This window comes from Seriola aureovittata, chromosome 2 (assembly GCF_021018895.1).
Source record: "Seriola aureovittata isolate HTS-2021-v1 ecotype China chromosome 2, ASM2101889v1, whole genome shotgun sequence".
NCBI lineage: Eukaryota > Metazoa > Chordata > Actinopteri > Carangiformes > Carangidae > Seriola > Seriola aureovittata.
The window spans coordinates 467299-482710 of NC_079365.1; the positions used below are offsets into that span (position 1 = coordinate 467299).

At 40.3% G+C, this 15412-nt stretch overlaps 1 protein-coding gene across 1 annotated transcript in view; it reads right to left on the reverse strand.

The window, feature by feature from the left end:
* The window catches only part of LOC130187049 (dihydropyridine-sensitive L-type skeletal muscle calcium channel subunit alpha-1-like), a 93086-nt gene that overhangs the window by 66261 nt on the left and 11413 nt on the right, over positions 1–15412 (reverse strand). Inside the window, exons 7-9 of the mRNA XM_056404485.1 lie at positions 7832–8037; positions 7252–7355; positions 7000–7145 (exon numbers count right to left, since the gene is read on the reverse strand). Coding sequence (XP_056260460.1) covers positions 7000–7145; positions 7252–7355; positions 7832–8037 — 456 coding nt within the window. The remainder of the gene's footprint in view (positions 1–6999; positions 7146–7251; positions 7356–7831; positions 8038–15412) is intronic.

The following is a 15412-nucleotide window of genomic DNA, read 5'->3' on the forward strand; positions in this document are numbered from 1 at the left end:
GTTATATTGTAAATAAATGTCTTTAAGTATAACTACTGGTGTGTTTAATGTTGCACAAGTTTGAGTATTGCCAACCTCTACTCTAGAACTCTGATCCTTCAACTTTGACATACTATTGATATGGTAATTTGGTTTTAGTTATTATGTGCCTGCAATGCAATAGCATTGATGACATATATTATTATGTGCTTGCAATGCAATAGAATTGAAGGCATATTTATTATTCTGCATTCTTTTTTCATCATATTCATCTTTCGTATCAAAAATTCTGTGCATAACTAGTCTTGCAGCTTTGAGAAAACCCAGACAATATATAAATCAATGCGTGTGGCTCGATCGGGAATGGTGTGCTATGACTTTTCTAAACTATTCGAGTATCTATGGGAGAAGTGGGAGAAGCTCTAGAACGCCTCTGAGAAAATTCTGTGTAACTTGTCCTCATGGCCACATCAGTCTTCACACATCACAGCTTCCTCTATAGTAGAAAAAATTCTCCTGTTTCATAGCATGTGTCTACCTTAGCACAGAGACTTACAGAATTTGAACATGAGCCTCAAAGCAGTGGGAGTTCCCTCCATCCATCCCATTGACTACAATATAAATTCAAGAGCTGATTTCCCGAGAAGTGACAATTTACTGTAACTTGCTCCCGTGTCCACATTTTTGGCTCTTGAAACACCAAAGGCAAAAATCTTGTGCCGGCCATGGTCCACTCATGGTTTTGATAGGAGTGACAAATCAACAAATAGCAGTGATTTGAGAGGCTCGCCAAGACAAAATCACACCCAGATCTGAGTCAGCTCTGTGTCTTTCAGCTAGACACAAGTGTTCGAACCAGCTCGTTAAGAGACTCTGATCTCTGTGATGTTTACAAACAAAGCCACACACACACACACAACACACACACACACACACACACACACACACACACACACACACACACACACACAGGCAGAAAGCTGTTTACAAGTTAGTGCTCATAGAGAGAGATTACAGTTCAGACTGGACAGTACAACAGTAAATACAGCAGCAGACATATTGAATTTACTTTGAGCTGTGAGCTACAGGAACTGTTCAACCGTCATAATAGCTCTCCCATAGACTGCAATACACACACACACACACACACCACCATCACCACCCCCACCCTTCACCACCACCACCCAATTTTTATCACTGAAGGTAGGCTAAATAACACAAACACCTCTGTATATTGTAATATACACTACATCCTCCACAGTGATCAATTGAATCAACAAATGTCTAAAACTATTTTAATTAATAAATTGCCAAATGAGTATATTAGTAATTAGCAGGTGTATGCTCATGCTCCAAAGTGCCTAACTGTGATGAATATGTTGATTTCATTGCTGTTCTCACCTGGGAACTGATATATCTGGTAACCTAAAGATGTTTTTTAATTTAATCGTTTTATCATATATTATAATTATCACCCTATAACATATATGTTTTACCCCTCTCTCCCCAATTTCAAATGTAAAAGAGTAACACGTTTACTCAGAAACATTTTAACTAACTTACTTTTATCAGAGAACATTTTTACACAGTGATTGACTTCTACCGATGTCTTTTCACTAATAGTAATGAGGCCATTCACATGTTGACATGTTGACATGCTGACGTCAGTGTGGTGTCCTATCACTAGTCAGTTTCTGTTACTGGTTGAGTTTACTGTTGCTCTGTCTGGACACAGTTAATGTTGCTGTTTTCTTCATCAGGGTGTCTAACTACCTGCTGTACATTCAAACTTACACTAGTTCTGCTCCAGCACTCAGGAGTTCCCTGCTCCTTCTAGTGACTTTCACTAACTCAGCAGTTGTTTACATGCTGTTCAGATCTGCTAGTTACTTTAGTTTTACAGTTAGCACTAGGTTCTCTCTCTCTCCCTCTCTCTATCACTCACTCGGTGTGGTATTGTTCTAACTTCACTGTAGCAGATTGTGATATTTACTACATCTTCAGCGATGTCTGCTGTCTTTAGGCACAGCTCCACTCGCTATCAGGACTAAAATTATAAATAATAATAACAATTATTAATGTTATTAGCTGTCATTACTCAGTAGGAGCACTACAGTTGCCATTACATTACTATTGCTGTTACTGCCGTTACTATCACTGTTATTAATATTGCTATCATTGTACATTCTTGTTCTTTTCCTCTGTTCTCTCTCTTGCTCTCTCTCTCTCTATCTCTCCAACCCAACCAGTTGAGGCAGATGGCCGCCCACCCTGAAACCCTGACTTGACTTGACTTGACTTGACTAACCGGAGCTAACTGCGAATTCTAACTGCCATCCCTGAAAATCTTCATCAAAATAAGTCAGACAAACTCTCATAAATCCCACAATTTCCATTTTGTCCTGTATCACCCAGTTTTTCTCTCATTCTGACATCTTTTATGATATTTTAGGAAGTGATGGGAGTTCCCTCCACCTCTCCCATTGACTGCAATACAAATTCAGGAGCAGGTGTTTGTCTAGAATTGTGAGGACAATTGTGGTTAAAAACCATTATTGTGATGTCATTTTGGCCAGTCCTGACAACTTCAATGGGGTTTTTGAAGGTTAACTTTACACAGTTCCCAACACCACACACACACATACATTGAAAGACACACAAACTCCATCACCATCAAATGTACATATACTGTATAAGTGTCTCAACCTGGTAACACAAACTTTTCGGAGGCTCTACGGTAGACAGCTCTAATGGCAAACACAACAATACACACACGCATATTGAAAGACACACACAAACGGCAGCTTACTTTTTTGATATTCACCTTCAACCAGGTAAAAAGAACCTACTGGAGGTTCTGTTGGGCAGTTCTACTGCTACACACACAAACACACACACACACACACACACACATTGACAAAAACACACAAACAGCATCTCAACAATTTGGATTAACCTTCAAAATAAAAGTTTCAACATGGTAAGAGGGAATTATTGCCTCTGTTGTACAAAACCTACTGCAAAACACAGAAGCACAGACACTTTCAAAATAAGAGTCTCAAATAGGTAAGAGGTAAGGTAGGACATAAAAGTTCAATCTTAGAAGCTATCATCTATATGGGGATATAGTGGTATAGCTTTATTGCAGATCAACTTCTGTTAGGGCTTGTACATGCGTGTATATGTTACGCCCATGAATTTGTGTACTCCAGGGGTGACACACTTTAAAAAAATTAGTGCCTGTGAGGACAAACAACAAAGGCACTGTGGGTGAGCTGCTCTTCAGTTGCTTTACTTAAAATGTTAACTGCCAACTAAATCAATACAATCATCACAATAATCATTATAATCACAATATCAAAATTACTCTATTTCAAAATATATTTTAAAACTATTCACCAGATATTTACAATGTTAATTCTATATCATTTTACTATTTATAATTATAATCTTTCTCTATATAAACAATTACCTTATTCCCCTTTATATATTAAATCACAAAACAATCATATTTACAATGTATCTATAAGATCATCTCCCTCTTTCTACTTCTGCAGCACTGCAGCCTGAGCGTTTTCTGGTTGCCTAGCAACGGTAAACTACGCTGTGCTGTTAATCAGCTGCGACTCGCGTTGTAGCTGTTATATTCCGTTTACTAACTGCCCAGTTAGAAAATAACAAATTAACAAAACTATTGGGACCTAATGACAATATATACAAAATATAAACCACAAAACACTGTAACATTAACTTTCACACATCCACATCTACCACCGGAGGAGGGCAAACTTCACCTCTCACTCGCTTCTGTTTGAAACACGGACACATTTAACATATAAGCAAAATTATCAAAAGCATATAACAATACACAAAACAGAAAGCACACAATATTTACAACATGTACGACCCTTTTTCAGCTAATTTACCCACCTGTGAGGACAAACAACAAAAGGCACTGTGGGTGAGCTGCTCTTCAGTTGCTTTACTTAAAACGTTAACTGCCAACTGAAGATTGCAGCTCGCCCACAGTTTCTATAGCCTCACAGGTGGTCTTGTGACTGGAATATGAATGTTTAAAAACTTAACTGGGGGTGTCTGTAAAAATATAAAACATATATACATATAAACAAAACACATTAATGAGTGGGCAATTAAATTAATAAATGATATTAAATAATTATCCTATGTGCCACATATACATGTCTTGCTTTGGTTAAATTTGAGTTTGAAACCATCAGTCTGAGGTTATTTTGGCCAGTCCTGACAGCTTCAAAAGGCTTTTTGAGGTACACCTGCAGTGACTGAGGTCAGTGTCAGGATGTGGTCTACAACATGAATGAAACTGAAAGCTGAGCTTTCTGATGAGTCTGCAGACATGCAAATTAATTTTCTTTTCTTCCATGTTCAGGTTCTCAAAAAAAATATTATTCATGGTTCTAGAAAGGTCTTATGAAAAACATTTTGTATGACTCCTTTTGCAATCTGGAAAACAAAGCACTAGGTCAGACTTACTACCTCATGACATAAATATAGTTCAATTATCTTAAATCAAAAGCAACAGTGTAGCTTTTTATTTTTTTGAATTGAGACAAAATACTGACATGCTAATTTTAGCTACCTAGAGAACTGCATATACAAAGCTTTTCATCAACTTTGTCATAACACTGTACTAAATGGCAGAAATTTGAACTGGAAAAAGTCTCAAAATTATTTCTTACTTCCTTGACAGGGATAATGGTATGAGATTTTCAACACTTTGAGGCACAATAAAAATGGTGACATACCTTATGGAGGTTTGCTTATCAATCCAACTATGGACATCTGTGACAAAAGGCTGAGCAGGTTGTAGTAAGGCTGTCCCTTTGTGGCGACAGAGACTGGCTGGCATATGTGCTCCAAGGTCGAAATCAACAAAAATAAAATGAAAACTGCAAAAACAGCCCTAACACTTTCGCAAGATCTTGTAATTTTAAAATCTCACACTTTTCTTTCACCTTTCCAAGATGCTCAGCTGTTTACATTAAAGTTTACAGTAAATTCCCGTAAATAATGGCATTCTCTTAAAGTGCTGTAATCATGTTTTTTTTTTTCTCCCAAATCGCATTGCAGTTAACAGTATGGCACTGTCTTACATTAAAACAGAATACTGTTCAGATTTCACTGTAAATTTACATCCAAGTTTTGCAGGCTTCCATCTAAATGCATTCCTTCACAACAGAACAGTAACCCAGATAACATCTGTGACATCACTTCAACTTATGACCAAACTTCAGTCCAAGTGGGATGGGGCACTTCAAAAAGACTAATGCTCCCCCTCATCAGAAATCCCATTTTTAACCCCTGTCTTCAACCATAGTTTATCACGGTACAACAGTTAACATGGTCAAAATACATGAAACCAGGATTGTCCCCCCCTTTTTTTTTTCATAGATAGATTGGATATTTTAGTGATATATTGTCCTCTAAACTGGAAATGTCACTGGTTTTCATTTCAGAAATCTGGTCACCTTACTTAAATTGGGCTGGGGCCTGCCGGAGCTGAGCTCCCCTCTCCTTCAATATCATATTGTTGTATCACACTAGTTTTTTTTGAATCTCTCTTTAAACCTAAAAGCATATGAGTGACATACACAGTCTCTAAGAGTGCGAATAGCATCATTTGACACTCTGTGAAATAATTTTGCTCCGTGGTAAGTTGAAGGCGTAGGTTTAAGGTCATTGCATGATAAGACAGCTAACGAGAACAGACAAGACAGAGAAACAGCGAGTTATTCAGACCATCAGGGCAAAGTGAGAAATATCCATGAATCTGTAATTGTCATTTATTCCCATTCTACTGCTCCTCTTGTTCAATGCGCAAGCAGGCAGGTGTGTGAGTTACGTTCTGTATCTCTGTCAAACTGCAACTTTCTCATGATTCAAGTTTTTAGGTTAGAATGCTTATACAAAAATCATTAATGTTAGTGTACCTCATTACATAAATCTAGTGACATAATTTTATATATTTTTTTAACATAATTAAAGAAGAGAAAGGACAAACAGAGAAAGTTGGTCGCACTGGTACAACCAGTGAAAAAGTTAGTGTGGAGCCCTGATCACATAGAGCCGCATCATGACAATCCCCTGCAGCACAGATCTGATCACCACACAGAGGAGGAGCTCAAGAAGAAGAAGAATCTGGACTCTCAGAAAATAAACAGTGGAAACTTTGCTTCTCAGCACAACACTGTCAGTGAGACACTGCTGTCGCTGGACCAAACACATCCAACCTTAGCTCACATTTGACAAGTGACTGTTACTCAGTCAAAAGACAACAGGAGGAACAGCAAACAAGAAAGACAAGAGACAAACATATGAGACCTAGGATTGATCCTTGCTGCCAGATGGACTGTAAGACATAAAACAGCCAGTAGTCCTTTATCTTCTGATTAAAACAACCTAATTGAAACCACAGGTCAACAAAATGAAGAAAACTAAACTGAAGAAATTAAAGATTCTAAATGTTTTTTTCTTCATTGTTGATTCTCAGATTGATTTAAAACACACCAGTCAGCTGTTCAATGTTTTGATCTGTAAAGACTTTCACTTCTAGTACCAGGACAACCTATTCAGAGATCACAGCTGGATAATATTTTGGCAGAAGAAAAACTTACACTATAAATTATATTACTTTTATATACATTTGGGACTAGGATAAGTAGTAATTATAATTTTTTTTGACAGCTGAGAGAGCAAAAGATGGTGAAAAATACATTATAAGAAGATTCATAGCAGGACTGCATCTTTCAAGTATCTGTATCTTTGATATTATGATCAACAAATGTAACTTATAATTTCAACAAAAAAGGGCAGTAAGCAGAGATGGTGATAAACATGAAACCACATGTAAACACTGATAATGATGAATGCTCTTGTTGCCAGTTTTCATCACATCTTAAAAAATGGAGTGACCCATACTAAGGAGTTGCACCAATCCTATTATATTCTATTCTATTCTACTCTGTGTGCCTTGTGTCTTACCCTGTCTCTCCTGGTCATTGTCAATGACCTCAGCCTGAGTGATCCATTCCATATAGCCCTTCAGGTCCTCGTCTAGCTGCTGGGTTTCTCTCAGCTTCTGAAACTCTCCTCGGGACTTGGCCTTCTCTCGCTCCTTGGTGAACTCACTGGTGGGAAACGAGAAATGATCTTAACAAAAAGACAAAGTGAGAAATAACGTGTAGAGCAGACTCTAAAGACGTCTGAAAAAAGGTTAGGTTTAGAGTATCATACCCACTGAGCACGCCCAGAACCAGGTTGAGCACAAAGAAGGACCCAACCAGGATGAGTGTGGTAAAATAGATCCATGGCCACTCCATTCCTATAGCATCATTTACCTGTCAGACAAAGCACACCTGTCTTTATCAAAGTACTTTTTTATGCTGCAATCTGCTGGGGCAGCATGTCTCACATGAACACAAGGAGACTGGTCTGTGCTTGGCAGGAGTCAGGACTAACGCAGGACTGTTGTGGAGAGACACATGAAATGCAAGATGGTGGCTATCTTAGACAATACCAACCCTCTTGTTGAAGTAAATTTTCATTAACATGTACTCAGCAATATCACTATGTACTCTGCATTACAAATATACTGAATGTTAAATATGAAAACACAATGAATCAATTATAGCCACAACTGAAGTGAGAGTGCCCGTGAGCCAGCCTGTGCTGCAGTAAGTCTGTTATACCAAGTGACGCCTATTATTGTTAGGCAATCGATCTTTGGGGAAACATCCTGATAGCTGAGAGGTGATGCGTAGAAGATGCTCCTCCTCAGACTCAAATCTGCTTCTACACCAGACCAACACCTTACCCAGTACAGGACGTCGGTCCACCCCTGTGTGGTGATACACTGGTACACAGTCAGCATGGAGAAGCCCAGGTTGTCGAAGTGGGTGATACCATGGTTAGGGCCCGGCCAGCCAGCACGACACTCGGTGCCATTGATGGTACAACGGCGACCGTTCCCCGCTTGGGCACATGGAGCCGGCTTCTCATTCTCCACTGTCGCAATAATATCTGAAGACCAAAGGAGTGGATGTAAGGGTTAGCCTGATTTCTGTATCAGTCTGTGGGAGAATGCAAAGCTATGTGAAGCCGGATGTCCCACATACAGTGTACAGAATCTGCCACTACACAGGACTTTAACCATGAGAGAAAATGTTATATATATATATATATATATATAGACACACTGTTGCTCACAAAGTTGGAATAAAATAATTTTTTTTACTTCTTTTCATGAAATGATTGTGACAATGTGATTTATTTCATTTCACCTGGGTAAATGGGACACATAATGTAATCATTGCACCTGGTCAATAGTGATTACTGATGCATTTACATAGGAATAAACAGAGGATTGTGTCTGAAAACAAAATTATTCCAACTTTATGGGCAACAGTGTATAAAGGATTTTACACATTTATGTAACAGCATTATAAAATTAACAACTTCACTTTCTTTGTTACCATGTCTGGAACTCAGAGAAGACACATTATCTGTTCGACTGTCCTCTCAGCATCCCTCACACAATCCAACAATGTCTTTATTCTTATCAATATAGTAAAAGAACAGTTGTGTAATTTACATTTATAGACTATTAACTTTAGGAAATGTTTATTATGTTATTTGACCAGTTAACCACTTGTATTATGATTAATTTCAGGTTTTTAAGGATGTAATATGAAATCAACATTTGTATTATGCCAATATGTTGTCTCATTTAATGTCTTATGGTCATGGTGGAACATGGATGTACGACTTTTATAGGTAAACTCTACATTAAACGATTCAAAAGTTCAAAAAGAACCAGTGGAAAATTACTGTCTTCTCCAAGTTAAAACACAGAAGAAGACGGTCAGCGCCCCTGTGACGTGCGCTAGCCCCTAGGGGATAAAACAGTTGTGATCGTTTCACACACGGCTCTTAGTTCCTAGCTTTTAGCTATTTTGCACTTTCTCCTTCATCATTTGTCTATATTCTTTGTTCTTTCTTTGCCACGTGCTCCAAGTAATTATCACGTTTTCATTTTTGAAGATTTATGACAGATTTAGAGCATCCAGTCAAGACCAGTCTCCTCAAAATTATCCAGCCAAAGTTAAGTTCATTAGAGTTTATTTTTTATCAACCTGCAAGAGAAGCTGGCAGATAACACATCTGCCCACGACCACCTGCAGAGAAGCCTACTAGAAATCAAGAGTGCCTGAGATGAAAAGTCTACTGGCAAACTCCACCAAGGCTCCACCGCTGAGACACTGGCAGCATCCATCACCGTAATAACCTAGATCCCGTGACTCCAGGGTTACCAAGGCAACCTCAGCAACTTGGGTTCCAGCCAAGGGTCTCCAGCTACAGCGCAACTCACACATTCTAGCCAATGATGGTCCTCGTCCCATTTACACCACTCTGGTGTTGTTGTGCTGCAGCTTCACCTCTACTTTCCATTTGTGGTCCTTCTTCACCTGCTTTAACACTAGAACCGCCAAGACAGTCTGACGGACCGTTTGAGTTTTTCTTATGTAAATAAGAAATCTAAATATATGTTTTTGATGTTTTCTGAAACCTAGAAGGTATTAAAATAAAAAACAAAAGATTTCTGAGTATTTATTCCTCAGACCGCCAAAGCGGTCATATAGACCGCTGTGGCTATAGGAATTGGCCATAGGAATTGTTAAAATGTTTCTATTTCCACGGTTTTCACACGTCTATTTTTTTTTTAATTATTGTTTTCATTTAACATTAGGCCTACATTTTTATATGCGGATCTGAAGAGAGAGCAAGAGTCACTTTCTCAGAACCTTAGGGAGGGGGAAGCTGATGGTTTAGTGATTAGGAAAGTCACTGTTGGCTGGCACATCTGTCAGCATGTCCACTCATGACGCAGCCACTTTGCAAACTTTGCAAACTTTATTCACTATTTTGTGAATACAAACTATACCTTGATTTTGTAAATAGTCAGCTTGTAGGCTATAAACAGTAAGCAAAATCTAAAATCACCCTCATTTATAATGACTAAAGAATTATAATACAGCCTAATAAATCTCAACTGTGCTGCCGGCGGATGTCCAGTTCAGTACACACGCCACAGAGCTTATAGGCTAAGTCAGATCCAGGTGGAACAATTGTAAGAAAAACCTCTGGCTGTTGATAATAACAAAAAAATAACAATGCAATAAACCTCAGAGAGAACAGCGACAGCGGCTCTTGACATGAGAGTGAAACACCGTCTCCAGATGCAGGGGTGTGCCAAAGGTGCGTCAGGCGGTGCTGTGTGATCACGAATAGTCAATCATTCTCTAATGTAATCCTCCACCCCCCACCAACACCACCACCCTCACCCCCCGACCCCCAACACGACATTATATGAAGAAGGAGAAGTACTTACATTTATTTTTCCACTTCAAGAGCTGCTTGTAAACCTAAACAATGTAAAGACATGTGACGGTCTGGGAGGCCATTGTGGTGGCATTAGGCAATGCTAGAATGCTGGCGGTCCTAGTGTTAATCTCCTCTTCAGCTCATGTTGCACACACCAGAGCTTCTCCCTGTCTCCATCTCTGAAGGCCTCCTTTCTTCTGGTTGAGGAGGGTCTTGATGTTACTGGTGATCCAGAGTTTGTTCTTTGGAAAGCAGTGTACAGTCCTTGCTGGTATGACAGTGTCAATACAGAAGTTAATGTACTCTGATACATTCAACCATTCTATCAAGGTCAGGGTCCTTGCTGTTATCATTCTACTGTAAGTCCAACAGGACATTCCAATCTGTGCACTCAAAACAGTCTTTTAGAGACTCACTGGCCTCCGGGGTCCAGTTCCTGAATGAGCGGGTGGTTGCAGCCTGCCTCAGTACACAGGGCTTGTAGGAAGACTGAAGAAAAACCAGATTATGATCTGATCTGCCAAGTGGTGATAGAGCTGAAGCAGTATAGGCCTCCTTGACATTTGCATACAACAGATCCAGTGTCTTATTTTCCCTTGTGGAACAGTCAACAAGCGCGTCATACGCGACTGCAGGCTTTGCTTGCGGTTCAATGTAAGCAACAATGTGAGAGAACTCGGTCTAAGACCAAGTGCCAACAGTTCAGTATCCCAACAGCAGATCTTCTCTTTCACTGTGATGTGAGCGTGGTTGCACCATCTATTGTTCACAAGCAGTTCCGCTCGTACTGCAGTGAAGCGGGGAAAGTCCATACGACGGTTGGGAGTGTTCTTTAACCAGGTCAAACACATGAGACTACACTCACGATGTGCTTGCTGGTTCTTCACAAGGGCCTCCAGTTCATCATACTTGTTAGCCAGGGAGTTGATATTTCCCATGAGGATCCATGGTAGAAAAGGCTTACATCTCCATCTCCTAGCCTGTAGCTTAGCCCCGGCTCTGCATCCACGGTACGGCTTCTTCAGCTCAGCTGGTGTGACATTTTAAAGCCAGGAGTTCTTCCTTCGTGTACATTATTTTCTCCATCGTCAGACAAAACGATGACTTAGAATAAAAAACGTCAATCAACTAAAAACATATCTTAATGTATATTATATATTGCAATATAATATAATATATATATTGCAAAAAAATATGAGCTACGTTGACTTGCTGCCACTTGTTGCCGCTTTTTGCCAGTGCATCATTTGAACCGTAGATAGTACTCTGTTTAACAAACTTCTTTATTTACACGCAGTCGTTGTCCTGTTGTGTTCTTCTGACTGGAGATCCATTGAATTGAGACATCTCGGCTTCTGATATGAGATTGATCGCATTAATCAATGATATAATTAATTGTTGTCCTCCCTGAGGACTGTTGCCCCCTTTTCAACAAGAGCAAATCAGTGATCATTGAGAGAGACTCAAGTTTTACTCTGTCAGGAGCTTTGACTCTGACTGTAATGTGCCATTAGATTGACACTAGATCCTCACACCTGCTCGGTGTCAGCCCTTCTAGCTCTACCCAACAGCTGTGACCCATCTCTCCTGTTCTACCCATTTCTGCCTCAGACCACACAAAACCCAGTGTGGTCCAGAAGGGTTGCTGGTCTTTGTTGACTGCCCTGCAGGTAAGTGGGCCTCATCGGCGGCCCCTTCCAGGTCCGAAGCTCCTGGCTTGGCCCCGTCTTTTCCACCTCCTCCTTCAGCACTCTACACTGGTGACTCCATTGCTAAAAAACTTGCTTAAAAAAAGCTGTAACCCAGTGTCTCCCAGGCGCAGAGGTCTCTGACATTATCAATAGCTGGCTGTCATCATCAGGTATTCACATGCTTACAATGTAATAGTCCATATTGGCACAAACAACCCATCACCACACCAATAAATTACATCTTTCACCTTTCAGGGACTACAGGTATCAATATCAGATTTCATCTCAACTCCACATTTTTATAAAATGTATTTCTATGTCACCAGTTCCCCTGACTGCCATGAGACCAAATCATCTCCTGAAAAATTATGAAATTTTTCAAGTAATGATAAAATCTACAGTCTACATTCACCTCAGGCCTCTAGGTCTCCACACACAGCTCACTCTCCATTGTCCATCTCATCTGTGGTGTGCCACAAGGCTGAGTTTTAGGTCCATTACTATTTTATGGAACCTAACCCTTAACCCTGCTACACCACAATTCACAACCAAAGTATATACTCAGCAAAATCGGAGTAATCGCAGTTAAAAATACTCAACTCCAAGCAAACTGCAAAAACCCACACTGCTCTACCCTTCTCCGCGCAACTCAGCAACTGGATCCTGGAAGCAAATTGAGAGGGAGACGAAAAAAGCAAAACAAACAGACCTGGCAGAAACCAGTAGTTAGTATTACTTAACCCACTGGGGCACGAGAGAAAGCACTGGCGACAATGTTATCTTGGCCAAGGTATACGCCTGGAGCAACAAAAACCACTGCATAGTTAACATGTTCCAGCGAATAGGTGCCTAACAGAGTATCCCCTGAGAAAGATGGATATTTGTTTATCAACTGCAACATGGAAAATGCCCCAAACAACCCAAACCCTGACCCATCAAACTACGCAAGGACACTTTGGACCAACCCAACCCCGGGCGACCCTTCATCACGCTCTGCCACAGTGTGCGCCCCCGGCACAAGACCCGGCCCCCACCATAAGATCAGCACTCACCTGTAGCCAAAAAGAACTGCATGTGCTGGCACATCATCCAGGAAGGATTAAAGGCCCCAACCAGCAGCACAGGATGCACACCCACTTGCACGTACCCCTGCACCAACTTTGACCCAAGCCACAACTTATAGACAGTTACGGGCAACATGCCTACCTCCATCCCTCTCAACTCCCTCTCATTAATATAATATCCCCAGTGTCAGACTCAGATGTAAACAGCAAAACACATGAATATCTGGACCCAGTGTCATGCAAAATTGGAATTGTACCTTCTATTTCCTGCTGCACATTGCCACAAAATCTTCAGTGATGAAAGGTTTAAAATCATAACTATCAATCTCCAACACATCATGAACTGGCTCTGAACAACACCAAAGCAGGAGAGAAATTCCCCTCAGAGCCTGACTTGCCAAAGCCAGAGTATTTATGACAATAACAGCAAGTCTGCTCTGACACAAATGCATTTTGAGAAACTTTAACCCAACTTGGGGTTGTCATCGGCCTCTTTACGTACTGACTTAACCCCACATTACCCCTGTCAATACGAGGGCAAACATCTTCATTAACCCTGTGCATCAGGACATAATTGTCAGCCACAGCCTTGAGAACATTAGTTACTTTCTGCTCATTCTAATATGTAGCAATCTGCTCTGGGATGCAATTCTTAAATTGTTCCAGAATAACAAGACTAAAATGCTTTTCAAAAGTGGTGGCTCCTGCATCAGAACACCAGCGATTGAAATGAGACACGTCACAGCCAAATTCAAGGTGTGTTTGTTTCTCTCCCTGCTCTCAAGACGCTAGTGGTATGCTTCAGGGACCAACTCATAGGCTTTCAGGACAGCACTCTTCACTTTCAAGTAACAAAAAATGTCTGCCACACTGAAAACAGAGTAGGCAGCCTGTGCCTTACCAGTCAACACAGACTGGAGCAACAACGTCCTCTCCAAATCCAGCCAAACCCTCATGTGAGCCACACGTTCAAACAAAGAGAAAAATGTGTCAGGATCCCTCTACACACAGGCATGAGACACAAACTACTCATTATGTCAAACTTACCCTGATCCGATTGTCCCTGAGGGGACACAGTCTCATCCCCCACTGAACCATTTCCCACAAGTGCACCCTCTTTAACCAAATCTAACTTTTGCTGCTGAAAATCTAATTAAAACCTCAGTCACCTGTCTCCTTTTCTCCCTCTCAGTTTCATATTCCTGTCTCACCCTTTCCAAAGCAATCTGTTCTAAAACTGGAGCTAGGCTCCTCACCCAAAACTTGATTAATCACCAAACCTACAGGTGATGTTCCAACATCAGACGTGCTCCCAAGACAGTTGTCCAAAGACAACTGACCCTAGCTGCGACGCCACAGTACAAAAAGAAAAGGAAACCAAAAGAAAAAAAAACTGACACAGTGAATGAAAATGCCACTAAATCCTACCAGAGAAAACTCCAAATACTGCGCTCCACGGTGGCAACACTTACCTTCTCTTCAGGTCTCAGCATATAACCTTCCACAGGGAGAACAAAAATTTTAAAAGAAATAGAATATGAATATGTTATTGAAAGCATATGTTTTTGTACAAAATTAAACCAAATTAGGATTAAATGTTGTAAGTATGAGGTGTGGGGATAAGTAAGTCAGTACTGTGTGGTCTGCACGAGTGAAATATGTGAGTGCAAAACTAATCATGAGGGTCAAACTAAGGAATGACATGACCAAAAACAAGATGTGCCTGTGGAGAGGAGCAGAGGGAGGTTACTCGGCAACCAGAATTTATAAACCCTGTAACCCAGGTGTTCCCAATGATCGGATCAGCTGCAGGCAAGAGGATAGGTCAGCCAAACAGACACCACACCCCCAGGAGGACCCAAGGGGTCGTCATAGCATTAAGAATAATACTTTTTGCGCATCAAGTAGAGCACTACAACATATTAACCGCATTTAAAGGACAGTAACAATAGTAATCTGGGGCTAAACTACCCTGGTTACACATGCTTCCACTTTGAATAATTACAAATATAAAACAAATTTTCATTGTTATCCAGATGACATCCAACTGTATGTAGTGGATAGCACCAGCAGTAACTTCATAACCTGCCTCAATCAGATTAAATGTAGTTGTCCAGTCCATCCACAATAAGACAATCTATCAATGAATAATAAAAACCAAGGACTCTGACCTCAATTCTGACAGTCAAGTTAATGAAACTGTAAAGCTCTACTTTATTTAGAATGAAGTGTTTTTAATTCTCCGCTGACCTGGAGAGG